The following is a 26,150-nucleotide window of genomic DNA, read 5'->3' on the forward strand; positions in this document are numbered from 1 at the left end:
CTGCCACAATGGAGTGTGCACGTCCAGAGCAAAATCTGTGCACATTCACATGGGCAGGTACCACTTCATCCCCCTATGGGCATTTTCAAAACTGCTTCTCCTCTACTGCCTTCCCCCCATTGAAATGACAGCTGGCAGTGAATTGCTACATGGAGGTGTGAAAGCAGCTTAAGGTGCCAAAGTGCATATCAAAGCATCAAAATAGAGCTTGTTTATCAAAAAAAGTGCCAGTAAAGGATCCCCTGCAATCCCTGACTGAGGTCCGTGTTTCTCTAAATGTCCTTAAATCCTCGAAACACCCCTGCATACATGTGCAGGGCTGCTGACGGGCCCCTGACCTCCTGTCATATTGCAAAATTGGCCCTCAGGCAAAGAAAGTTGAGTATCCCTGGTTTACCATGTTTACCGTCTGACTTTAGTGTGTTAGCATGCTAACGTTTGCTAGTTAGTGCTAAACACAAAGTACAGCTGAAGCTGCCGGAAAGTCATCAGTTTTAAGGTTGGGCTTAAACCAAAGTATTGAACATATTTAAATGATGACCTTATAGAACTAGATAGGAAGGTAAAGGATCACCAAAGTTATTAAAAATTCATCCTAAAGCTAAGGGAAACATTAACGTCTCTGCCAAATTTAATGGCAATTCACCCAATAGATATTTCACTCAAAACCACAAATGTCAACCTGCTGTGGCGCTAGAGAAATTCAGGGGATCAACAAGGTCAACAGGATTCATCCCTAGAGGGGTGCCACGAGCATGACAAAAACTATTGTGTCACGCACCTAAACAATCAACTTCAATTTTAGCTTTAAAAACAAATGGAAACTGATGCAGACAAAAAGTTTCATCAGTTGCATTACCATAATAGATGTCATTTTAAGGTTGGACTATAGCTATGACAGTTAACATAAGTTCACCCCCAAATCAAAAATCCATTATTTTCCTCTCACCTGTAGTGCTTTTTTATCAATCTACATTGTTTTGGTGTGAGTTGGCAAGTTTTGGGAGATATCGGCCATAGAGTTGTCTGCCTTCTGTCCAATATAATGGAACTAGTTGGCACTCAGCTTGTGGTGCTCCAAGTGCCAAAAAACACATTTGAAAAACTCAACAGCAATGTCTCTTTCCAGAAATCATGACCCAGTTACTCAAGATGATCCACAGACCTTGTTGGGAGCCGTTTCATGTAGGAACTATTTTCTTTCCACTGAACTACAACAACCATCACTACCACACCAATCATATCACCGTGCAGAAGGAGGGATGCATGTACTGCTAGCTATGGCAGACATAGTGCTGTGATACATTGCTTTTTCCTGGCAGTAAGGAAAAAAAATCAATCAATCCAGCATCAGCCCTATTCAATATATATATGGCAAAAATAAAACTAGACAAGCAAAAACATTCCAGAAATTCTACGTTCCTACAAATAAAACCCCCCCGAAAGTCGAGCAGATTTGGACGAGAGATAGATTCCATGCATTAAATCCTGTAAAAATGTGATGAACTGTGCAATAATGACCAAAAATTTGCAAATTATAAACACAGTTTGTGAAGATATTGGAACTGCAGGCTAAAAACAAGCACATTTTCTTTTTTACCAGGATCCATTTTTCTTAAACCTTCATAGCACTTCACAAACAACTGCAGAGATTTCGGTGAACATAGAAGTACAAAAAAAATAATGGGTAACAGCTCCCTTTAGACCTTTTTCCTCCTTCCATTTTAGCGCCTTATAAACACAGAAATGACCCACTGAACGCTTGGAACCACTGTATCAATGCCTGACTGACAGAAATGGAGCTCTACCTCCCTCCTGCCCAGCCTACACAACACAAACAGACTTACAATGAGGCCTGTATGAATGGAGACCTGTCAATCACAGGAAACCCATCCATCACCAGGCAATATACAAATGATCATCTCCTAGAATCATATTCACCAGGCGTGAGCAAGTACACACACACACACACACACACACACACACACACACATGGGTACTGTAGATAAATGCACAGACACAAACAATCAAACACAGGCATAAACAAAAATACACACATTCACATACAAAATGCACATAAACATACACACAGCCCATCCAAAGCGTTGGTGCCCAGACTGTAGAAGTCATCAGGGACCTGTAAAGCATTACCCTCTGTGTGACTCGAGCCACTCCAGAAATAGCCTCTGTAATGTATTCTTACCGCCACCGTCTCTTTTGCACAATAGTGCCCTTAATAACACACTCCATTTCTGTTGGCATAAATAAGGGCTCCATTTCCATCTTATTTCATGCAAATGAGAGTGCCGGCGCCCAAACAGGTAGTGGGAGTAGTGTGTGAGTGGAGTGTGGAAGTGTGTAGTCGCTGAGTGTAGTGGCATGATTGGGGACGAGTGAATTCAAATGAGCGTTGGAGAGACCCCACAATGTGCCAACGACTCCCACGCCAGCCTGCCAACTGCGTGACAGACAACGTCACTTACGGGCCCCGCAGCCTGCACAGGGTGCCATTACAGGGGCCTACGCAAAACCAATATTTATCCAGGCAAATGGTTCTCTGGAGAGAGATTATTGATGCAGACACTAGAGTTGCATTCCGGTAGTAGGCGCTGGTGCAGCCCACTACCATGACATCTCTCTGATTTGCTGATGGCATTGGTACGCTGTGTTTTGGAGAGCAGTGACTGGCTCCCATTTTTGCTCTTACCACTCTAAATACAAGCTACCCCAGCAAGAGGCATCTGGATTGACAGTGTTTCACAGTGGGGATCATTTGAATGACAAGGACAGGCTCTTCTGAAAACATGTCTACGCACAGATCATGTAAAAGTGCTATTTCAAAAGCACTGCTATGCTACACCTGCTGTGACATCACTGATGAAGGTGTGGCCAGAACTTAAACCGTGCACCCTGATCCAGGTCCCCATCCTCCACTTTGCTCTGCTTGGTTATAACTGCACTTTCATCATGTTGCCTGCAATTAACTTCTTCCTCTTTTCACGACTTGTCTCTTCTCCTGTGTGAAGGGTATCTCTGAGTTCTGTCTCTTGTGTGTATTTGAAGTCCGTCCTCTCTCCAGGTATCCTTGGTACAGAGGATGTTTTGTAGTCAAGGTCCCACCAGCAATTATTGGCAGCACTCCGGACGGTGCTCGATGTCTTCTCTCTGATTTTCCATCTTCACCCTACTTCTAACTCTTAATAGTTACTTAAAAGAATACTCCACCAATGTAGCATTACACTCCTATAACACTGTCTGACTTACAATGGTTAAAAAAGGATCAAAATAGATACAGAACCAGAGATATCTGTCTTTTTTATTCCAAACATTCCTCTTTCTTGTCAAAACCTGCCACCTACCCAAAATGCAACTCACGCTGTCCGCTGACAGTTCAGTCTGAGATTCGGGTGTCTTATGCTGAAAGCAGCTAATGTAGTCTCTAGTCACTAGCCTCAAACAAAGATGATGAGCAGGCTACAGTGGTCTGGTAAGCTCAATTCTTTCTAACAGTCCTTCTAACAGTCTTACAGTCCTGCTGCTGAAGCCTATGCTGTCATCTGACATTGGCTCCAGGCTACTGCCACCCTGCAAAAAATAAGCAGGTATAGAATGGGTTGGCGGATTAATGTATGGGTGTATATGACAACTATTCTGAATTAACAGGTTAGGGTATAGCAACAATGCCATTTCTCAGAAATGTAACTACACATCAGGACAGTGAGTACAGAGATAACATGTGGGGCCCGTAAGAACTGTGATTTGAGATTGTGGATTGTGAAGACAACATTAGGGATGTGGAATCTCCTATGCACGGAGGCACAGTTACTGGGAATTTGTAACTATTAATATATGTAATTATCTGTTATCATTAAAACATGATATGGCCTGATCAAGTACAGTACATCTGTGTTGTTGATATCAACAGGTGTAATCTGACAGACGTTACATATTTAATGTAAGGTTACGTAATTAATGTAAAGTTACAGAAGTTAGATTTAGGCAAGTAAAGTTACTGTGGTTAGGTATAAGAAGAGAAGCATAGTGATGACGTACCTTAAAGGGCCAGTGTGTAAAATGGGTTGAAAACAGTGACAGTGGTCAAATTCTAGATTGCAGGGCTCACTCGCTCACCCCTCCCGTCAGGTAAATGACGGTGGCCTTGTAGGGACAAAAAGCCTTGCGCACGAGTTTTTCAGGAGTAGGTCTATCTAGCGACGAGGTGAATGTTTATATAGAAATCTAAACCATGTTACGATATTGTAATGACTCCCTCACAAGCAGGAGACCAGAGTAGCATTTGGGAAAAAGGCCAGTTTATTTGAGCACTCCAAAGACTCCGGTAACACTCCAGGGGGTAAAAGACTCCGTCCCAAACTCTGACTCCTCTAGCGTAACAGACGCACTTCATACACACATACTCGTTTACCATACCGAGTGGGGACCCCCTCCCCTCTCTGCTCCACCAATCTCCAGCCCGCACACTGACTGACAGCGTAGCCTGTAAACAGAGCTCAGCTGTTTATTTAGCCTAGCAATATCTCCGGACTATAGTAGCTGCAATGGACGACTTTGAACGCAATTTTGAAGAGTTTCTTGTAGCGGACACAGACCCAGAGCCATACCTGTTTGAGCCGGAGCATACAGATGAGGAACTCCATGTGTTTGATGCTGAGCGGGTGAGAAGAGAGGCTGAATGCACAGAATAGGATTCGGTGCTACCATCGTTGGGGAGATATATCATCAGGAGGAAAAGCACCACAGAGAGTGCATCACAAGGAGTGAAGTTGCGTCTTCTTTTCCTCGCAGATGATGGTTCGGGTTCATTCTCTCCTGTTGCGTGGTAAGTGTGGTCCATTCGCAAACTTTATAACTAAAAAAACTTTTCACTACTCTCTATCGATGAACTACTAACACTCTCTGCTGTTTCCTCCTCCTTCTTCCTTCCTTCCGCTGTCTTCGTTGGTTCATTTATACACGCGTACATATACATACATATACAGTACAGGCCAAAAGTTTGGACACACCTTCTCATTCAATGCGTTTTCTTTATTTTCATGACTATTTACATTGTAGATTCTCACTGAAGGCATCAAAACTATGAATGAACACATGTGGAGTTATGTACTTAACAAAAAAAGGTGAAATAACTGAAAACATGTTTTATATTCTAGTTTCTTCAAAATAGCCACCCTTTGCTCTGATTACTGCTTTGCACACTCTTGGCATTCTCTCGATGAGCTTCAAGAGGTAGTCACCTGAAATGGTTTTCCAACAGTCTTGAAGGAGTTCCCAGAGGTGTTTAGCACTTGTTGGCCCCTTTGCCTTCACTCTGTGGTCCAGCTCACCCCAAACCATCTCGATTGGGTTCAGGTCCGGTGACTGTGGAGGCCAGGTCATCTGCCGCAGCACTCCATCACTCTCCTTTTTGGTCAAATAGCCCTTACACAGCCTGGAGGTGTGTTTGGGGTCATTGTCCTGTTGAAAAATAAATGATCGTCCAACTAAACGCAAACCGGATGGGATGGCATGTCGCTGCAGGATGCTGTGGTAGCCATGCTGGTTCAGTGTGCCTTCAATTTTGAATAAATCCCCAACAGTGTCACCAGCAAAACACCCCCACACCATCACACCTCCTCCTCCATGCTTCACAGTGGGAACCAGGCATGTGGAATCCATCCGTTCACCTTTTCTGCGTCTCACAAAGACATGGCAGTTGGAACCAAAGATCTCAAATTTAGACTCATCAGACCAAAGCACAGATTTCCACTGGTCTAATGTCCATTCCTTGTGTTTCTTGGCCCAAACAAATCTCTTCTGCTTGTTGCCTCTCCTTAGCAGTGGTTTCCTAGCAGCTATTTGACCATGAAGGCCTGATTCGCACAGTCTCCTCTTAACAGTTGTTCTAGAGATGGGTCTGCTGCTAGAACTCTGTGTGGCATTCATCTGGTCTCTGATCTGAGCTGCTGTTAACTTGCGATTTCTGAGGCTGGTGACTCGGATGAACTTATCCTCAGAAGCAGAGGTGACTCTTGGTCTTCCTTTCCTGGGTCGGTCCTCATGTGTGCCAGTTTCGTTGTAGCGCTTGATGGTTTTTGCGACTCCACTTGGGGACACATTTAAAGTTTTTGCAATTTTCCGGACTGACTGACCTTCATTTCTTAAAGTAATGATGGCCACTCGTTTTTCTTTAGTTAGCTGATTGGTTCTTGCCATAATATGAATTTTAACAGTTGTCCAATAGGGCTGTCGGCTGTGTATTAACCTGACTTCTGCACAACACAACTGATGGTCCCAACCCCATTGATAAAGCAAGAAATTCCACTAATTAACCCTGATAAGGCACACCTGTGAAGTGGAAACCATTTCAGGTGACTACCTCTTGAAGCTCATCGAGAGAATGCCAAGAGTGTGCAAAGCAGTAATCAGAGCAAAGGGTGGCTATTTTGAAGAAACTAGAATATAAAACATGTTTTCAGTTATTTCACCTTTTTTTGTTAAGTACATAACTCCACGTGTTCATTCATAGTTTTGATGCCTTCAGTGAGAATCTACAATGTAAACAGTCATGAAAATAAAGAAAACGCATTGAATGAGAAGGTGTGTCCAAACTTTTGGCCTGTACTGTATATAAAGGCATAATTATAAGGCTACGAAAACCAAACGAATTTTATTTTATAGCGACTATACACTTGTATAAACATATTAATGGGTAGAATATTCAGATTCAGATTGACAATAAACCATGCCAAATATTACACACTGGCCCTTAAAGCCCTAAAAGGGCTAAAAGTTCACACAAACTTAACACAGCTCTAAACAGTGGTCTCCTGGGGGAAAGACCTGTGTTTGTTGACCAATTCTCCACCTCAAACTGCTTCACTCCCGTCAACGAATTGGTCTTGTCATTCCAGCCTCCCCAAATACGTGGTGTATACACAAATCATGGGCTTATGATTACGTGGGATATTTACCAATTTTGGTGCTTTACTTTATGTTGGAAAACATACAAACAGTGCATAATAACAGCTTGTATAGTTTACTTATCACTACATCATGTGACTTTACTATACCACAGATACACTGTATATGATCAAATATATTGCATCTGAGATCATATTTTTTTCAAGAAAGCGCCTGCAACGCCAGCAGCGATGCCAGTGGCAGCCACTGATTATTGATGATATTGATATTTCACCCAAATACTAAATATGAGGCTCCCTTTTGTTACAGTCATCTCTCCAATATTTTCTGCACTCTGCAACAACACAAACTCTTTTTTTTCAGACCTAAAAAAGTTAGATTTGTATGTGATGCAGTGGCCTCAAAAAAAATCTACCCAAAATCATATTTGATTTTTCAAGAAGTACAAAAACAGCCTATGATGCCAGTGGCAATGCCAGTGGCAAAAACTGATTCCTGGGGCAGATTACTGTATCTTGCAGACTTGCTGACTGTTTGTTACCTCATATTGAGGTGTAGGATGGGTGTGTAAAAAACGTATATGTTCTGTTTATGTCAAAAATTTTGTAATCACTGTATGTATTATTTAGTTTTTGAGTTTGTATCTATCTTCAGAGTCTTTACTCTACACTTCTCAGCAATATGTTGTCAGTGTGGGTGGTTTTCTGACAGCCTTTTCCTTGGGCTTTATTCTGTTGATGAAGTTTGAGTTTCATCTGAGTTTTCTACTCTATCTACTGCTGTTCCAAACACATCAGAAGTGTAGGCAGACATGTAGGCATCACTTTCTGTGCAAAAGACATACCCAGCATCAGGTGTTTACAGCAACATGAGAAAAACTTAGCTTCAGTCACCAGTATTTTATATCAATCAGTGATTCGATGACACAAAATGAGCATACATTTCTTTAGTAATTTTTACTTTAACTCAGTGGAACCAAAGTTGATTATGATTACATAACACATTTGGGAAAGCCAGCCCTCGAGGAGCACTTGGTAAAGTCGGGGGAAGTGGCAAGTAGAGGTGGAGAGGAGAAAAGGTTTACAGGGGTGGATGCTGGTCAGATAAAACAGCTCCATACTCACTTCAAGGAAAGGTTAATGTCTCTCTCTCAATTTCTCCATCTCTCCCTCCCTCGCTTTCCCAGCTGAGGTCTGTGTGACTTACAGCAGGTCCAGACTGCATTAGATTAAATCATAAATTACCCACCCACCCCCATATCTGCATCCCCCCCCCCCCCTCCCTATCTCACTCTTCCCTCTCCCGTCCTCTCCCTATCTCAATCTCGCTCTCCCTTTATTCTCCTATATTCCATTCCCCATGTATTTCTCCTGCTCCCCCACTATTATTTCTCCCCAGCTCTAATCATTATTCTCTTTTCTTTGCCCACCCCCCTCATTTCTCTTGCTCTCCCTGTACTCTAAAATATGAATGCATTTCTGTTAAGAGGACTGCTACAGTGGGTTTGGACAGCAGGCCATGTGGGTAAAAGCTTCCTAGTGTGACGTGTTGTTTGGTCTCACACTGCGTCTTTGAGGGAGGGTGTTGCAGTGTGGTATAGGCCTTCATGTTAATATGTTTCTGCATGCTGTCCTGTTTTCTCAGTTTGCTATGAAAATACCTGGATGGAGAGATTCTGGTTAGAAATCCATCCTGGAGATGATATGGGTGTATGTGGTACACTGAGAAAACTCTCCAACTTATCAAGCAAGTTTTAGCCTTTTAGTCAGCTTTATGCTTTCCAAAAACAAAAAAACAAAAGTAAAAGTGTTAGGAAAGCATGAAACAAGGTGTTTATCTGCTACAACTTAAATGTTAGCATTTTGTGCTAACTAATCTACCGAACTTTTTTACCAAAGCCCACAACCACATCATTTCTAACTACAGCAGGATCTGGGGTAGCAGGTGACAAAAAGAAAGACAAGCTCATCTACTGTGTAGCATTCTCCCAGTGTGTCGAATTTTAGGCCAGTGTTAGCAGCCCTGTCCTCCTCTTTGTTAGACTTGGGGAAATGTACACTCACTCAAATGTACAGTCATCTTCCAGCCTGTTGTTGCTACGCGGCTATGGAGTAGGGACGAGATCACCTTAAGTGTCATTTGTAGCAGAAAAGCGGCAAATTAAGATAATTTTCTTTGTGACATCAACATGCCAAAGAGCAGCTGGGTGAGGCTACCTGTATGACTGACAAGACTAGACAAATCTAAGTCTACAGCTTTATACCATCCCAGCTAAGGAATGACGAAGTGAAAAAGTGGCTGGCAGACATCAAGAGGTCTCACATATACACCTTAACACCTATTCCCTGAGTCAAATGACACATATAACTGCTCTACTCATTTCTTAACAGGTGAGAATGATAAACAAATCTCATACTAATAAGTCCTAATAGTGATACTCTAAGTTTAAAGTACTTTACTCAAACTCAAACTCAAAATTGGTAAGGTAGCGATCTCATGTAAGACAACCTAGGGAATGATTCAAGGGCCAAGTGAGTGACTTTTCTCTAATATCTTGCCTTATATCACCAGAAATAGCTTCAAAATAGTTGAACGCCATGTTGGCCTTCATATACTTCAATCAAAATGTAACTCAAAGTTGTGAAATTAGGCAGATGGGATGAAAAACTGATGCTCATTCAAGATTTTGCATTGTACAGACCCCTTTCCCCTAAATAAAGATGGCAGCAATCTCATGACGCCACATTGACTTCAGTTATACTTAAAAATGCAAGGAAAAACTAACTCTACACTGCAATAATGGGACAATGTTGTTTCTTTATTTCTTTTATTTGTTCTATATCAGTTTGTGGGGAGGCCAGCTTTTTGCACAAACATATGAAGCTTTAGTTTCAGCAATGCCAGATTTTTTTTAAAGGATGGTCAAAATAAATAAAGGCTTTTGCTAAGATGAATTTAAAAACAAGAAAGAAATGAACAAGTTGATTTGCAAGGGACATTCTTACAGACATATATGATGACTTCTAAAAAAGAGATTTTTTTACAGTGTATGAATAGATTGGAGAGGTGTGTGTGTACATTATGGGGACACTGAGAATACTAAAGTGGACAGACGAACACATACTTTACGAGGATGCTCGCAAACATAGAAGGGGTTTCTGGGTAATTGTAGCTTGCAGAGGTTCCCAGAGGACCCTTCTGTACACCTCCAAACTCTACACATTGTGTATATTTGAGGTTCTGTAAATCAAACTCTGAGAAGTTTTACTTTGTTTATTGTTTTATGTATATTTTTGTTTAGTAGTCCTACTTTCTCGTGATGCAACAGATTGCATCTTTTGGTTCATTTATTTGCTGTGTATTCTACTTTTGGTAAATGCGGCCCTGCCCCCTAGTGCACACATTAATGTCGTGTCCAAGTATGATGACACACACCTACGTGAACGTCTGCACACATTGTCAGTTATTGTTTATAGAGTTACAGGCAGAGAGTTATGTTCCAGGTTTAACAGAGCGTTGGTGGGATATGTAAGAGCCCAGGCAAAAAAAAAAAAAACATTCCCTCCATTCAACCCCCACACACTTTGCTCCACCGCTCTGCTGGAGAAAAAAGGGGAATAAAATAGAGTGACCCTGCCACTAGCAGCTCTCTTTTTCCCCCACTGTTCTCTTCTTCCTCCCCCTTGCCGTGTGAAATCAAATTTCCATGTGGCTCCCGTATCTGTTGCACAGCGAGGTGATTTATCAGGGATGCAAAGAGCATGCAGAAACAATCTTTATTACATCCATTTCCTGCTTGTCAGCCGGGATCATGTTGGCTGTTCATTAAAGGCACGGCGCAGGTGAGGAGAATGCATCCCGATGCCTTGATAGATTGTCTGCTCCCCTGTGGTGACAGCAGCTGGATGGATTGAACAGCGGGGGGCAAGGAGGGAGGAAAAAAAAGCGCTGACTCCGTCGCTCCCCCTGTCAGACACACTTTTACATAGCCGGCCAGTGTCATTTCTACCAAACAGCCCCACACACATACATGCACACGCAGACTTCTGACACTCTTTGGACGTAAGCCAGGAGCCTGCCTTAATGCACGGATGCATACACACACCGTGAGCATGATGAAAAAATTGGAGACGTACACATTGTAAAGATGAAGTTTATCTTATTATGCAGTTACCAGCAATGGCTCGCTCTGTTGAAAACACTAGCCTGATAAACGTCTATGCAGATAAAATATACAGCATTGACTGTGACAGACGTTTTCCCAAATTCAAAAAAAGGAAAAATTATAAAAATAAACGTTAAATTTAATAACCAAAAATTACACTCATACAGGTACTTCTGTGTTGCTTGGCGACCAGTTTGTTAGCTACCTGTCAATGACTTTGTTGCTTGGTGGGGAAAGATAATCATGATAATCACGCTCTTATTTTGTGCTACGTCAACAGCAGCCGGCTGTGTGTTCAGTGGTTTGTGTGTTAACACGTTTTCAAATGCGCAGTGATTTGGGAAATTATGGCCTGTTTTGTTCACACTGCACACAGAGAAAATACTGTGTGTGCTCAGATAGTAGTAATAGTAATGATACAAGTCATCACACCAGTATGTGGCTAAGTTAACACATACAAATCACATTGCATACCATTTTAGTTTTTCAGTATTAGTCAATTAAAAGCAAAAGCTGCTCTTTATACCGTAAATTTTGATTTGTTCTTTTCTATGGTACATTTGTGGTAAAATTCAAAACACCAGCTGCTGAGGAATCCCTGTAAAATATGATGACTAAATATTTTGGATGACTAATATTTTAAATCTTGTAATAATGCTAATGTTCAGCTTAGCCTTCAGATGACGACATCCCAGGTGCATGGTGCATGGTGTATCATGCCACCACGGATTATGACACACTGACCAAGAAAGCCAATTAAAAATGTACACTGCAGTTCTAAAAATACAGATTTCATTATCCAAATTGACTTTTTAAATATGCAAGGTTTCTGTAGGACACTGACACTCAGTACAAATGTAGACATGCATCATGAGCAGACAGTAAACGCTTTTCATGCTGTATGAACACACCTCATTAAGTCAATCAGCTGAGACTGTAGAATATCAAAAATACAGCTTTGCCTCTCACAGCAGCTACGTAAGCCTTTATAATCAGCCATAAAATGTTTTACCACACACACACATGCAGTATGACAACATAAACACAGCTCTGCATCTACTGTATCCTGGCCTCGCTTTATTCTCTCAGCTTCTCCATGCTTTTCAAGGTACAACTATAAAATCCCACCATCTTCACCTTACTGTGATTCCTAAAACACAAAAAAGGAATGGTACAATGTGTGTATCTGCCACAGAGTGCAGCAAAGAGAGGTAGAGAGAGATGACGGAATTGGCTCAAATTGATGTTTACCTGTATATATCCTACTGTACACAATGTACTGTTGTGATGCTCTGCAAAGACAACAGCATATCCTAAATGGACCATTTCCTTGCTCTTTGCAAATCAGTATGACATAATCTGTCCTGCATTATAGGAATCTCTCACTGAATTATCTTTGACACTGCTCGGTCTTCTTTGTGTACATCTCCCCCTATTTTCTTTCTCTCTTTATCCATCCATCCATCCATCCATCCACCCACCCACCCACCTTCCTTCCCCAGTCTAATTTGTGTCCTATGTCTCTCTGTGTACCAATGACATGTAATGACAATGGCATAAGCGCCAATCAATATTTGAGTGCTTTTGGGCCGCCTGGCCAGGAGGGATGGAGGCCACTGTTGATAGCAGGGTGACGGGGACACTGTGGGCTGTCATGGGACAAGGTGGGTGGAAGGTGGATGCCATTTCACTGATGAATCTATAGCTTTAACCCACTCATGGCTAATGACTGCTATTTATGTTGATGTGCACTACATGTGACAGTCGTTTTTTATTCTTCCAATGAAAGGGTTCAACGGGCTCATCTATGCGAGCGTGCATTGAACGAGTTGTAAATGTGGACAGAAAGTTGCTATTTATCAAATAATGAACAATGAACAATGATAAACATCAGTTGTTTCATTATGATCTGCTTGTGCAAGTATAAGCTCTGTTACACACAGGAACACTCCCAAAAATTGTATTTATTTATGGTCAACCCCATCTCTTTAAAAGACTTAAAGTTGAGTCACTTGTAGTGGACAATAGAAACTACATGAGAGAAACAAAGATGAAAACATCACAGACAACAAAGGGAAGATACTGTAGCATCCCAGCTGCGGGCAGGCAGGAAAGCCTCCCAGCATGTTACTGCTGCTGCTGCTGTATATTTTCTCAATTTATCGCTTGGTCTATAAAACATGAGAAAACAGCGATAAAAGCCCATCTCAACATTTTAGAGCTCAAGGTGACGGCATGAAATGTCTTCTTTTGTCCAATCAACAAACCAAAAACATTCAATTTACCACAGTTCTCACCTTTGGGAACCTGGAACCACATTTTCAGCCATTTTCCTTGAAAATTGACTCAAACAATTATTCAGTTATCCCAGTATAAGAACTCATTTTTCTGCTAATCAACTAAAAAAGATACAAAAAAAAAAAAAAAAACAATAACCATAGTCACCTCAGTAAAATTTTCCTCAATAGAACCATAACAAATGTTGATTAAATGCTCAATATAGTTAGACCACCCATTCACCAGTAGAGATGGATGCTAATGCACCTAAATCCTATCAGCCACCTGCTATAAATGACAAGAAGTAGTAGTAATAGTAGTGGTAGTAGTAGTAGAAGAACAATAAGATGTGACCATCAACCAACCTAATGTGCAAAGTGACGGCGGGTTCACACTGAATGTGAAAGTGCTGCAAAGCATGTGGATTTTCCTTGGGGCGCTGACCGCTTGCCTTTGGCGCCCATGTTAGCTGATTGGGCTGTTCACACTGGACACATCATGGCACCAAGTGCTCTGGCCAGCAAGCCATCTGCAGCTATAATTTCAGTGTCTGGTTTATTTTATCTATCAGCTGCCAGAAAATCTGGCAAGAAAATACACTGATAATCTATTTTGAACTATATAAAGTTTATATTAGATATATAAAACATGTGACTATGATAAATGATAGCATATGCATGCATGCTTCCACAAATTCATCAGTTGTGTCTAAACAGAGAGCGAAAGAGATGAGAAGAGCCACACACACACACACACACACACACACACACACACACAAACACAAACACACACACACAAACACAAACACAAACACAAGCAGACAGAAACAGCGCTCTACATGTGACAGAGCAGAACTGCTGCTGACCATTGTGGAGAAATGCGCCTCTGGTGTGAATGGCCAGGTGAGTGCTGACGGGCAGCTGTGCAACAATTAATAAATCTGGGCACTTGCACGTCCAGTGATAACCCAGCTGCAGTAGTCGACTCATCTAATGCTACTGGTAAGTTAGCAATTTAGCGTGACTCACTTGCGGCTATTTCATTAGAATAATGATATAACAAAGTGACGAAAGGTAACAAAAATAAAACTTAAATGCATTTCCGTGTTCATGATTTATGACTGAGTCATGCCAGATAGACTCTGATTGGCACTGAATGATCCACACTACTTCACAAAGTCATTAAAGTCTGTCTTTTGTTATTGTTTTGATTGAGGAACAGCAAAAACTTAACCTGGGAGTTTGTTTGGGGGCTTTCTGCCAAAGCCCTCTCTAGCAGAAATCTATTCATTTTAACACCCTCCACAACTTTCCTCCCTAACTTGAACCAGGGAATCCCTTTCTGAAAGAAAGTCCTCCAGGCAGACTTTTCCCACAGAGCAGTAATTACATACCATGCATTTCAAAGTTGTATAGAAAATACTGACCAGAGTTGAGCTTTTTTTCTATTTATTTTGTTGACATTGTCAGCTAAAACACTTATAAAACGCCATCAACTGTCTGTATGAAGAGTTTGACATGCTGCTTACTAGAAAAAATTTTTTTTTGTCTATTTTTGATTTTAACTGTTTTAAATCAACCTCAGATTTGTGAAATGTTCTGCTGTTTGGCAAGTGTTTGTCTTTTTCTGACAATAAAAAATAGTTCAAACCATTAATGCCCCATCTGGTTTCTTCAACTCTCACTCAGGAGCAAAAATCAGCCTTTCATCTTGAAAGAGATAATCACTTGATATCAAAAGTGATAATCATTGATATTGACTAATGCAAAAATGTGTATCGTGACATTTTGGGCCATATCGCCTAGTCATACAAATATAATGTATGATGTCAAGCTTTCTCTCTACAAATGTGTCTAATGTTTCATAGCTTAAGAACACTGGATTGCCACAACACTGTTAATATGACACTTCCACATCAAACTTAGATTATTAATATGCTTTTTAAAACAGTTTTAGCATAATAGAAAATGTACCTGCTTAGTGTAATCGATCAGAATTAATGCAGACTGATTACAACAGGATGTCATTAACAGATCCTTTGGATCTCCTACAACTAGAGGTGCTCAGTGATAAAATCAAGATGTTGATGGCACAATTTCGCTCTGAATAAAATTTTCAAAATTTAAAAAAAAAAAAAAAAAAAAAAAAAAAAGCAAATGCACATCTATAGGAACAAAAGTTGACAATCTATCGATCACTTACATGGCTGACAGTTATTTTGTGTGTTTGTAATTTAGGAATTGGATTATTCATGATTACATTATTGTGCACCAATAGTGGTTTGTCGGTACATGGGTGGAAAAAATGGTTCTTAAATGTACACACATTCTCAGGCACAAGAAGAAATTCATAAATCTGATTTTTTTGCATAGAAATAAGCATATGCACGTTTCTTGCAAATAAAATGTGCATGTGCACGTTGGTAAATGAGGCACTTGATTTTATTGAGCTCTGCTTTTAAAGGGTCATGCTGATGTCCATAGAATACAGTAATCAAATTAATCTAATGCAGAAATATCTGATGGTGCCATTGTGAGACAATAGTCTGGAAGACGAGAGTCAGAAGCAAACCCAAACACAGGCATACAAATTGAAGGTGGCATGGTGAATGTGAGCCGACCTCTTGTAGAAGGCCGACCTCAGATGCCAATTACATTACCTCTAAAACAGAGGGATTGGATTGAAGGGTGGAGATAGAGAAGGTGGGAGGAGGAGGGGTAGGCGGGGGCGCTTTCACTCAAAGAAAAATAATTTATTTCATTGTGATATTAAAATCAATAGGCATCGATTGAAAGGTGGCTAAAGGTGAGCGTGTACATGATCCTTCAGCTGTGAGAGGCAGACTGTCCGAGAGGGAGGGAGGGAAAGAGAGAGAGAGGAAGGGAGGGAAGGAAGGGAAAAAAAGAAAAAAAAGAAAGGTGGCCAGAGGAAGGAGTCACCTCCTAGTTAACAAAGAGGGAACAGGAAAAAAGAAGAGGAAAAGACCAAGAAAATGAGAGAAAGAGAAAGAAAGAGACGGAGAGAGAAAGAGTGAGGGAGCTCTTGCCCGGTGGAATCAATACAGAGAGGTGGAGCAGAGTACAATAGCCTCAGAGGAGAGGAGATTCAGTGGTGCAAGTCTAATACTCTCTGTCTCACACACACACACACACACACACACACACACAGACATTAACACACACACACTCCCCCCCTCTCTGAATCCTTTTTACTCTTGCTTTCGCCTGACATTTCCCTCTATATCCTTCCTCTATTTAATTTCTTTCTCTTTTTCTCTCGCTTGCTTGCTCATTCTGTATCCACCCTCCATCCCTCGCCACCAATACCCACACACACACACACACACACACACACACACACTGAGTAGCTGTCTGTATGCAGAGGAATGCACAGCAAAGAGAGGGCCCTCTGTCCACAACATTCCACCATAATAGCAGCATCTTTTATCAAAAACAGACAGCCAAGTGAGAATCAACACACATGCAAGCAGATAGACATGCATGGATGTGAGTGGAGAAAAAACACACCCCATACAAATATGCCATTTCTTAGAATAATGCCACTTTTATAGGACATTTTCTCAGAGTCCACTGTCACACACATGCTGCAGAGTCAGAGCCACTTGGATGCAAAAAAGAGTGTCGCATGAACACTTTAACACACACATACAAAACAGCACACTCCGACACTACTCCAGCTCTATCAGCACTTGAGACTAGTGAGGCTTCAATTAGTTCTTGATGAATGAGCCCATAAGATGCCGCTCTCTCATTTCCCTTGTTGCCAGATATCCCAGCAATCAGAGAGAAATGAATTCTCATTGTGGCGTGACTGAGACGAAGATGACGGTGGTGGTGGTGGAGGTGGTGAAGAAGGGGGGAGGCACTAACATAAATCATTCACCCTCTCCACAGAGGGCCAGAGTTCAGATTCATCACACCAAACTTGACAGGTCTTCGCCAATCTCAAATTGTTTTGGATAGTCGCAAACTATTGCTAAGCACGAGTCCTGTTACAAACTAATGTTTCGTGTTTGTACACATTCTTTATGCCACAGTGTTCTTATTTTGGCCAGCAACTCTGTATAATTAATCTGCAGCATTTAATAGGCATGCTGTACCTGTGTACCTATTTAAAGATTCAGACAGTCTGTGTAACAGTGAAGGTTAAGACTCACCATCGTCAATGATGCTGACCACTACTCCATTACCGGTGATGTTGTTCCTCCAAACTGGCATCACATTCAGGTCAAACCCGCCGGAGTTGTACTCACCCTGTGCAAACTGACAACACACATAACAACATTATCACGACTCAAAAGGTTTGATGTTTATTGTAAAACATGACTCCAAATGCAACGCTCATTAACAGTAAGTGTACATGTAAAGCCAATGGTTATACAAACACAGTTGCCAAAGCATTTTCATTGGACATTCTTTAGTTTGTTGTTGTTGTTGTTTTAAATTTGCACCATTTTGTAGACTTTTTGGTTTGGTAAAATGGAGGTTATATTTATGCATTTCAGGCATGAAATTGCACTTGTGTTTCTGCCTGCTCGTCGTTGTAGAGCATTCATCTGCATCATCCTCCTCTTCCCCTCTTCCTTTTTCACTTCCTCTCTTTAGATCGTGGCATGTATTTCTGACGTCTCCTTTATTCCATTTCTGCCATTCCTTACCTGTCCTCTAAATGCTGTTGCAGCTTTCCTGGTGAGCCTAACTGCTCAGGCAGACATGTAACCCCACCCGCAGATACTATTTTCTTTTTGATATATTCATCCTGCCTCAACCTCCTCTACACATTGCACTGTAACGTAGTGCTTTATTGTCATCCCCTCAAATAACTGATAATTGAATCAGAAAAAACATATTCATGTCGGATTACAGTAACATATGTGGGCTTGAATCCTGAGTTTGTAATAGCTGTTACATTGTTACACTGCGTTACCTGATGGTGCATCACTTTGCCACCTCTGCAAAAGTACAACCTTTGCTGTGCCAATAGTAACAGAGAATGTTGATAAGACCTGTTGTAAATGGTGCTTTCTACACTTGAAAAACAGTATGAACATTTCTCTCTCTTCAAAATGATGTGTTTACACTTTAGCCATGTTGATGACAGCAGCACTTGTTGCCACAAGTACACTTTTGCTTGTAAAGGAAGCAATTTTAATATCAATTCTAATTTGGCAAAGCACCCGTTTAACTCCTGCAAAATCATACATTTACAGATATTCATAGCCTTTGACTGCTGTGCCCTTATTCATCTGTTATCTACTACAATTGTCCTATCCTGTAGCAGTAGTAGTTTTTTGGTGGTCTGCGTATTGTATGTGAATACACTTTCTGCCGAATCTGCTTTGCCTGCATGGATGTACACACTGGCTGTAAATTTAACATGTTCATGTCAGAGAATGTGTCCACACCCTTCTGTATTAGTGCACTTATACACAGTGTGTGTGCCCACAAGAAGCCCAGAGAGTTCATGAGGAAGTCACACAGAGAGATCTTTCATCCTTGCACTTGAAACCACAAATCCACCCACCCACCCTCAAACAAACACACACACACACACACACACACACACACACAAAACACAGGCATGGTGAGGCAAAGGAGCCATCGGTACAACTCCCATGAGTCTTGGTGGCCCCACAAACTACATACATCCACTTGAAAACACTAACGCCTTCATACAAATATAATCACACACACACACACACACACACACACACACACACACACACACACGCACACTGTAACCATGCAACTTACAATGGTGCAGATGTACACACACAAACTATACACTTAAAAAACACAACAGATACACACACAGATAAACACACACCCAAAAAGGCAGTGAACAAACTGTCTTACCAAAAATGTCAGCAGCTGCCCACACACACACAACCAATTTGATATTCAAAGTGAGTATTTCAAGAGGCTTCAACTCTCTGTTGTTGTTATCATGATGAAGAGAGAGAGAGAGAGAGAGAGAGAGAGAGAGAGAGAGAGAGAGAGAGAGGGAGGAAAGGAGTACACAGTGGGGGGAAAAAACGGCCCAGTGTGGGTAAGGCGCACGTGTGTGTGTGTGTGTGTGTGTACTTGCAAATCTATCTAACAGTGGACCTCAGAGACACATTCACCGACAATGTCCTGACATGCCAACAGGAGACATTTTGAAGGTCCGCTATTCGTTGTGCTTTCAAATATACTAACATCATTAGGTGTAAGTGTTAAAGTTCGTAATTAGTACTGCCCCTGCGGGCTGGAGCAGGGATTAAATGACTCACAAACATATTTTTTTTCACACTTTATAATATGGATTATCACTTATACAATTCGTAGTATCAGTAAATTCTGACGGGCAGTGTACTGCTTGTGTGTTACGTTAAGAGAAATGTTACTTATCGCTGCAATTAGACTTTAGCTTGTTAACGTGTTGTAAAATATTTCAGTGGAGGCTTTGACTGCATCCCTGTTGCTATGGTTATTCATCTTAGTTACAGGCTGATACAGCCAGCGCATTTATTTGGAACGGTGAACAGACAGTTTCACTGGAAGTACTTAGGAGGTGTCCTGTATCAGGCAGTGATGGACATCCTGCAGCCAATCAAAAATAAGGAATTCACCCAGACTATGGAAGAAATGTTGAAAACAATAAAGTTAAATCAATTACTGAGAGACAAAAAGAAGGTCTTTGTATCTATTCAGTTTTTGTTCACCACAGACTGTTTCAATGTAGCCTATGAAGGGTCTTCCTTTGATCAGTAGACATTAGTCAGGGTTGCACAGTCCACTATTTGCAATTTTTTTTCTACAAAAAAAACATTCTTGCATTTATATTAAAATAAATTGTCTTGTTTAAAGAGACAACAGATAGCATTTTTTCCTAAATATACCATTATGAAAATAATGTAGGTTGCACAGGGTAGTGGCCACATTAAAATCAGACTATCAGTGTTTACATAGGTTACTTAGTAGCTTTGCAATCTTTGTAATAAGCTTCTGCTACCGGGGGCAAAATTTCGTGGAAAAAAATCTGCTTTACGGCAGGAAACCCATCATGTATTGCAAAACTGGTCAGTCAGCCAATCAGGGACTGGAGCTGGTCCTCATGAAGAGTTGGGCATGAGATAGTTGAGTCATGAGCACAATGGCAGATGGACAAAGTTTGGAAACAAGTGAAAAACAGCCTAGCAAAAGAAAAGGAGCTCCTCTGTCTGAGGAGGCAAAGAAGAGCAAAAAGGAGAGTGATAAAAGAAGAGGGAAAACAAGAGTAAACCTCAGTCAGGCGTTCAAGAGATGGAGGGAGCTCCGTGACCAAAGAGGCTTCAAAACCGATGTCCAGCTAGCTTTCTTTCTAATGGATCAGTAAGTAACACAGCTAAATGTTAGCTAGACAAGAGAGGACTGTACTGTACTGGCTGCTAGTTAATTCCTAGCTGGCCAGCATTGCAAATCACTGCAACCAGGGACCGGGTAGCGAGTGTTGGTCGGCTGACATCCTCGTTGCCATTCTATGGCAGCCCTCAGACAGTGATACTGTGCATTCTGGTCTAATTATTTGCATTACTATTTGTTTTTTTCTTCAGATAAATCTGATAATTGTTGCTCGGTCTCTTGACTCATTTATTTAGTAGAGTGTCCACACACCTTCTCATTCTACATATACATAGAGGTATACTGGTGGCTTTACAGCCTACATTTTATTGATTATCTCTGATCTCCACGGTCAATTTGGTCATTGCGACAGTGCGAGCAACACCGCTAATGCTTGCCTCTTTAAGTTACAAGTACATGATCCACACTTGGTTGGTGTAGAATGATAGTCCACTGTTGGTGATGTAGGACTGTGTGTGTGTGTGTGTGTGTCTCTGTATGTGTGTGTATGTGAGAGAGACTTTGTGTGTCCATGTGTATGTTTGTGCATGTGTTCGGGGGGTTGCATCTAGGGAGCAGTGCTGCTTTGTAGTGTGTGAGAATAAAGCAGATGAATGGAGGCAGCTAGCAAGCAACGTCCACCAGAGCACGAGGACCGGCCCTGGGGAGTGCACAAACACACACACACAAACACATGAAGGGTACACAGGCACACAAATGTGCAAAAAAATAGACGCACACTTTTGTGAACTAAACCCTCAGTGAGGCATCTTGATCGCTGACTCACTTTATACACACACACACACACACACACACACACACACACACACACACAAAGTGAAAGCCAACAACACAAGCTTCACACTTACACACAAACATAATCATGCACAGAATCATAACTGTTCTCTGAAGCACTGGAACACAACCAATCGTACAATCCTATCTCATATACACAGCATGTGTATATGTTTGCACACACACACACACACACACACATATGAAAATAAATATCATGTATAGAGTTGTGAAAAACTTCATATGCAAAACAAGAGCACAAAACACACACTTTCTCTATGTAGAAGACACAAATGCAAACAGTAACCACAAAACAATCTCTCTGTCTTTATCTTAGCTGCCCCTCAGCTATAGCATACAAACACACTCTCTCTCTCACATACACGCACACACACACACACACACACACACACACGTACATCATCCACAGCAAGCACGTCCAGGATGCTGCATGGATTTTAGCAGCTTTGAACAAGCTCCTCTGGAGGAGCTGGACTTAGCCAAAGCAAGGCTACAATAGAGTCCACTTGCCTTGTGTGTGTGTGTGTGTGTGTGTGTGTGTGTGTGTGTGTGTGTGTACTGCTCACCCATGATATACACACCTGCTTTTAGCAAACATACACACCATGATAGCATACATACACACACACACACACACACACACACACCCACACATGTATATACACACATCTGGTCCTGGCAGGCTACCAACCCTGAGCAGATTACTGACCCTTAATCAATATCCACGTCCACCAGAGGCTAATTAAACACAACAGAGCGAGAGCAGGGAAGGAGGGCAGGAGAGAGAGAGAGAGAGACAGATAGAGACGTGTTCTTAACTTGAGTTTAAGATGATTATGTTCTGTTGTTTAGTTTATGTAATCAAGCTATATAGTTAGGGTTAGCTATATTGCATAACCTGTTTTGCATCTTTTGAACAATTTTATGCATCATACTGTGTTTCATAAACAATCTCCAAAATTTAGAGCGGTGACTATTTGCAACAAATCACACTCACGCAGAAAAGCTGTGTCAGATTTTTCTTTCTGCTTCATATTCCCCCTCATCTCTCCTCCTCCCTTCCTCCATCTATGTCTCTACCACTCTCCGCCCCCATCCCAACTCTCACCCCACCATCTTGCCCCGGGAGCTGAGGTGTCAATCAATCTGTTGCCGGTTGCCGTAGTGAATCCCTAACCCCGCCTCTCCTCCTCCTGGCTCTGTCAGATTACACCCTCGCATGTCAGTCAAACACATCCGCCGTGTTGATTGGCTGAGCCCTGCCGCCCTGCTATGTGTGTGTGTGCGTGTGTGTATGTTGGGATACATGGCCATACCATACCGGAAATCTATTATAAATACATGGAATTTTGCTGTTGATTATATTTTAGCAATGTAAGAATTATTGAAATTCAAGCTTTTTGTGTGAATCAGACACAGTGGACAAATTATGTAATGAGTCATGGTAACACAAACACACTTAAAGGAACAAGAAATAAAAATACTCGATAAAATGTCTCAGTAAATGCTTCAAACAAGCAAAGTCTGGCTGCACTGCTACAGGCTCAGCCAACTATTGTAAAGATGTAAAGAGGTTGTGCATAAAGCACTGTTATTAGTAGCACTTTATGTAGGGAGTGGTACATCTGCCTGGCGAACAACGACTTAATTCAAGTGCATAGAGTGCATGGATATTACAAAAATAGGAAGTTATCTTTAACAGTTACATAATGAATGAATCCTAAAAAGGGCTGTAAATGGTGCCACTGAATAAGCTGGACTGAGGCTGATATTTTGTGCGAGAACTTTACTGTAACAAATACAACATTTTTATATCCAAACACACTGTTTTTTGTACCGTTGTTGTTGTGCACAAACACATATCGGTCAAACCACGTGAACAGGATTCTGCTGAAGGGATGAGCTTGTCTTGTTGCAGCACAGTTTGTGTGTCAGTGTTGCTCCGAGCCTCATCAATCCCCGACATCTGTCTCAGTTCAACATGGACAACCCCCTCCACCTCATCTCTCTCTCTCTTTCTCCCTCTCTTCCTTTCTCCATAATCTGCCTACCTCCCTCTATCCTCCGTCTCCCTCTCTCCAGTCACACATGAAAGCCTGCCTGACTTATGCCTGTCAGAGGAACATTCTTCACCATGAGGACAAGAGCTGAGAGGAGAGAGAGGAGGCTTCCAGATAAGACCAATGAACACACAAACACACACACGATTACACCCACCAGTTCCCACTGCATGGGCCAGAGCGGGTCATTGAAGGTGAGGGACTGGTCACTCTTATTCTCCCCAGGCTGCCTGTCAGTTGTAGACTCTCTCCTCCGGAATCCTGCAAGCACACAGACCCATCATTTGTGGATGTGTGTGTGTGTGTTTTTTCTTGTTTTGAACTCTGACTTCAGGAAGTCCCCGGTCTCCAACCAATGGTGAAAGGCTTCCCAGATTCCCCTTCTCTCCAGTGAGGTGGAATACTGCCGAAAGATTACCATATCATTAGCATATAATTAGCATCTCATTACGGTGGCACAGCTTGGCTCACTGTCTGTCCATGTGCTATCAGCTCATCAAGGCCTGCACCTTTCTCTCCATACGCTATGTACACTCGCTGCTACTCTCTCGCGCTTTCTTCACATTTTCACCCCTCCACAGTGCTCTCTCTCTCTGCCATACACTCACTCTCACATGATGGATATGAATCAATTTGTTTCATAATACACTGTATGTACTGAAAAATTAATTAATATCACACTAGTTGTTAATGGGAAGCTCTGTTTCTGAAATGACCTTAATAAGACAGTGCAGACAAACATCCATGAATATATTCCAAGCATTAGTATTAATTAAGGGTGTAATGCTACATGTATTGATCCTGAACCATTCAATTTGGTATGCAACTTTCTGTGGTTCCTCTGAACCGAGTAATTGCTGAAGCACCCCTAAATTGAATCCCAGCACCCCTAAAATTTGAGATACAGCATCGTAGGTCATCGTAGGTTTATGTTGTTGGGTAGGAGTCAGCTGACGTTTTTTCTAGCTAGGCAACGTTACAGGTGGTCAGTACCACTGTCCTCTGTTTGAATTGGAATGAGAGAGGCGAGCTGGTGTGTCATGTGCATGTGTTAATATTAAAGCCAAGGTGCTACTGACTAGCTAACTGACTGGATGCCCATTAACATTATAACTCCTATTGTGTGTATTTATTAATATTATTTTGTAGATTTCAAGCACTTTTATTTTTTGAAGTGTATTTTTATTTATGTATTTATATTATATAATACAGACAAGAAGGAAAAAGGCAGAGACAAACATTGAAAAAGTCAGTTACTGTTAATGTGTTACATGTTGTGCATTGCATTTCAAATAAAAGTCCAAAAAATAAGTCCAAGGTCCATTTTTGGTATTTTTGGTACTCACTATAGGGGGCTGGTTTACTCCAGAAACATACATACTGTTTATGTATATGTTGAGGAGCTGCTGTATCAAAATGAGTTATCCTCCCCCAGAAATTAGGGTTACGATATGTTTCTTTTATGATTCCAATCCATTCCTCTTTTGCTGTGGCTCAGCATTTAAATAACTTTTATCAGATTTGATGGTTTAGTCGCAGACTTTCCCAAAAAGTGTTGTGACTTTTCTTTCACAAATGTGGGAATAAAATTGAGTTAAAATGTACAAAACAGTCAAATTTATTTTGCCTGCCCGGGCAGCTCTCTAGGTGCTCAGCACCCCTAAACCTCTGATCCTAGAATCGCCCCTGCTGACACATTTACCTACTACACTTTAATTAGGTCTAGTTCTTCGCATGTGTACAACATAAATTCTCAAATTAGTTTCCAGATGTACAGTGTAATTTACATACAGAGTGCTGTGTTGGAAAAGTTACTTTTGAAATTTAACAGGTTAGAGATTACTAGTTATGATGAGGTGAGGCCTAGCAGCCTTATTACAACCAAAATTAGCTACAGCCAACATAGGGAAAATACCCCAAGAGTCAGCGAGAGCAGGGGTGGAAGATGACTCACAGGTGGATTACACGGTAACAGACATTGGAAAGGACACGACTATGACTTGGACTGGTGACTCAGTGAAGGATAGGGGCACGGACCTATCCACCAGTGCTAGAATTAGCAGCACTCAGGGCAAGGTGAGCGCATCGGTAGAGGGCAAAAGTAGCATAGTTGAGAACAAGATGCTTCAGGTTTGTCCTTGCGGCTGGCAGAAAGTAACATCAGTGAAAGGCCTCAGAACTCATCAGGGAAAGAAGAAGTGTGTGGCAAAGAAAGGGCAGAGTAGCCGCATTGATCAGTACTTCCTAAGAAGTCAGTCGAGTCAGTCGGATGAAGTCCAGCGGCAGGTAGAAAACCACAGTTCGCAGGATATCAGTAACGCTGCCACTGAGGAGGAGGGGGTAGTAAGAGAGGATGCAGGTGACACTGAGGCCAGTATGCTAGCCAGAGAAAGAACTATGGAGCAAAAGGTTAGAGTTAGATGGCCTAGAGCAAATGACAGTAAAGAATGGGAGATAGTTAATAGAGACTTGTCAGTAATCTTGAGTAGGCTTATAGGAAATGCAATACAAAGGTTAGAAAAGATGGGA

General features: G+C 41.5%; 1 protein-coding gene across 4 annotated transcripts in view; it reads right to left on the reverse strand.

Moving 5' to 3' along the window:
• LOC117266197 (proprotein convertase subtilisin/kexin type 4-like) overlaps positions 1-26,150 on the reverse strand; it is a 227,562-nt gene that overhangs the window by 153,093 nt on the left and 48,319 nt on the right. For all 4 annotated transcript variants that reach the window (XR_013492226.1, XM_078171966.1, XM_078171965.1 and 1 more), the window contains 2 exons: positions 23,779-23,882; positions 17,541-17,646 (listed from right to left, as the gene is read on the reverse strand). Coding sequence is in view for 3 of the 4 variants with exons in the window: in XM_078171966.1 (XP_078028092.1) it covers positions 17,541-17,646; positions 23,779-23,882 (210 nt within the window). In the remaining variant the exon portion in view is untranslated. The remainder of the gene's footprint in view (positions 1-17,540; positions 17,647-23,778; positions 23,883-26,150) is intronic.

This window comes from Epinephelus lanceolatus, chromosome 10 (genome assembly GCF_041903045.1).
Source record: "Epinephelus lanceolatus isolate andai-2023 chromosome 10, ASM4190304v1, whole genome shotgun sequence".
NCBI classification, from domain to species: domain Eukaryota; kingdom Metazoa; phylum Chordata; class Actinopteri; order Perciformes; family Serranidae; genus Epinephelus; species Epinephelus lanceolatus.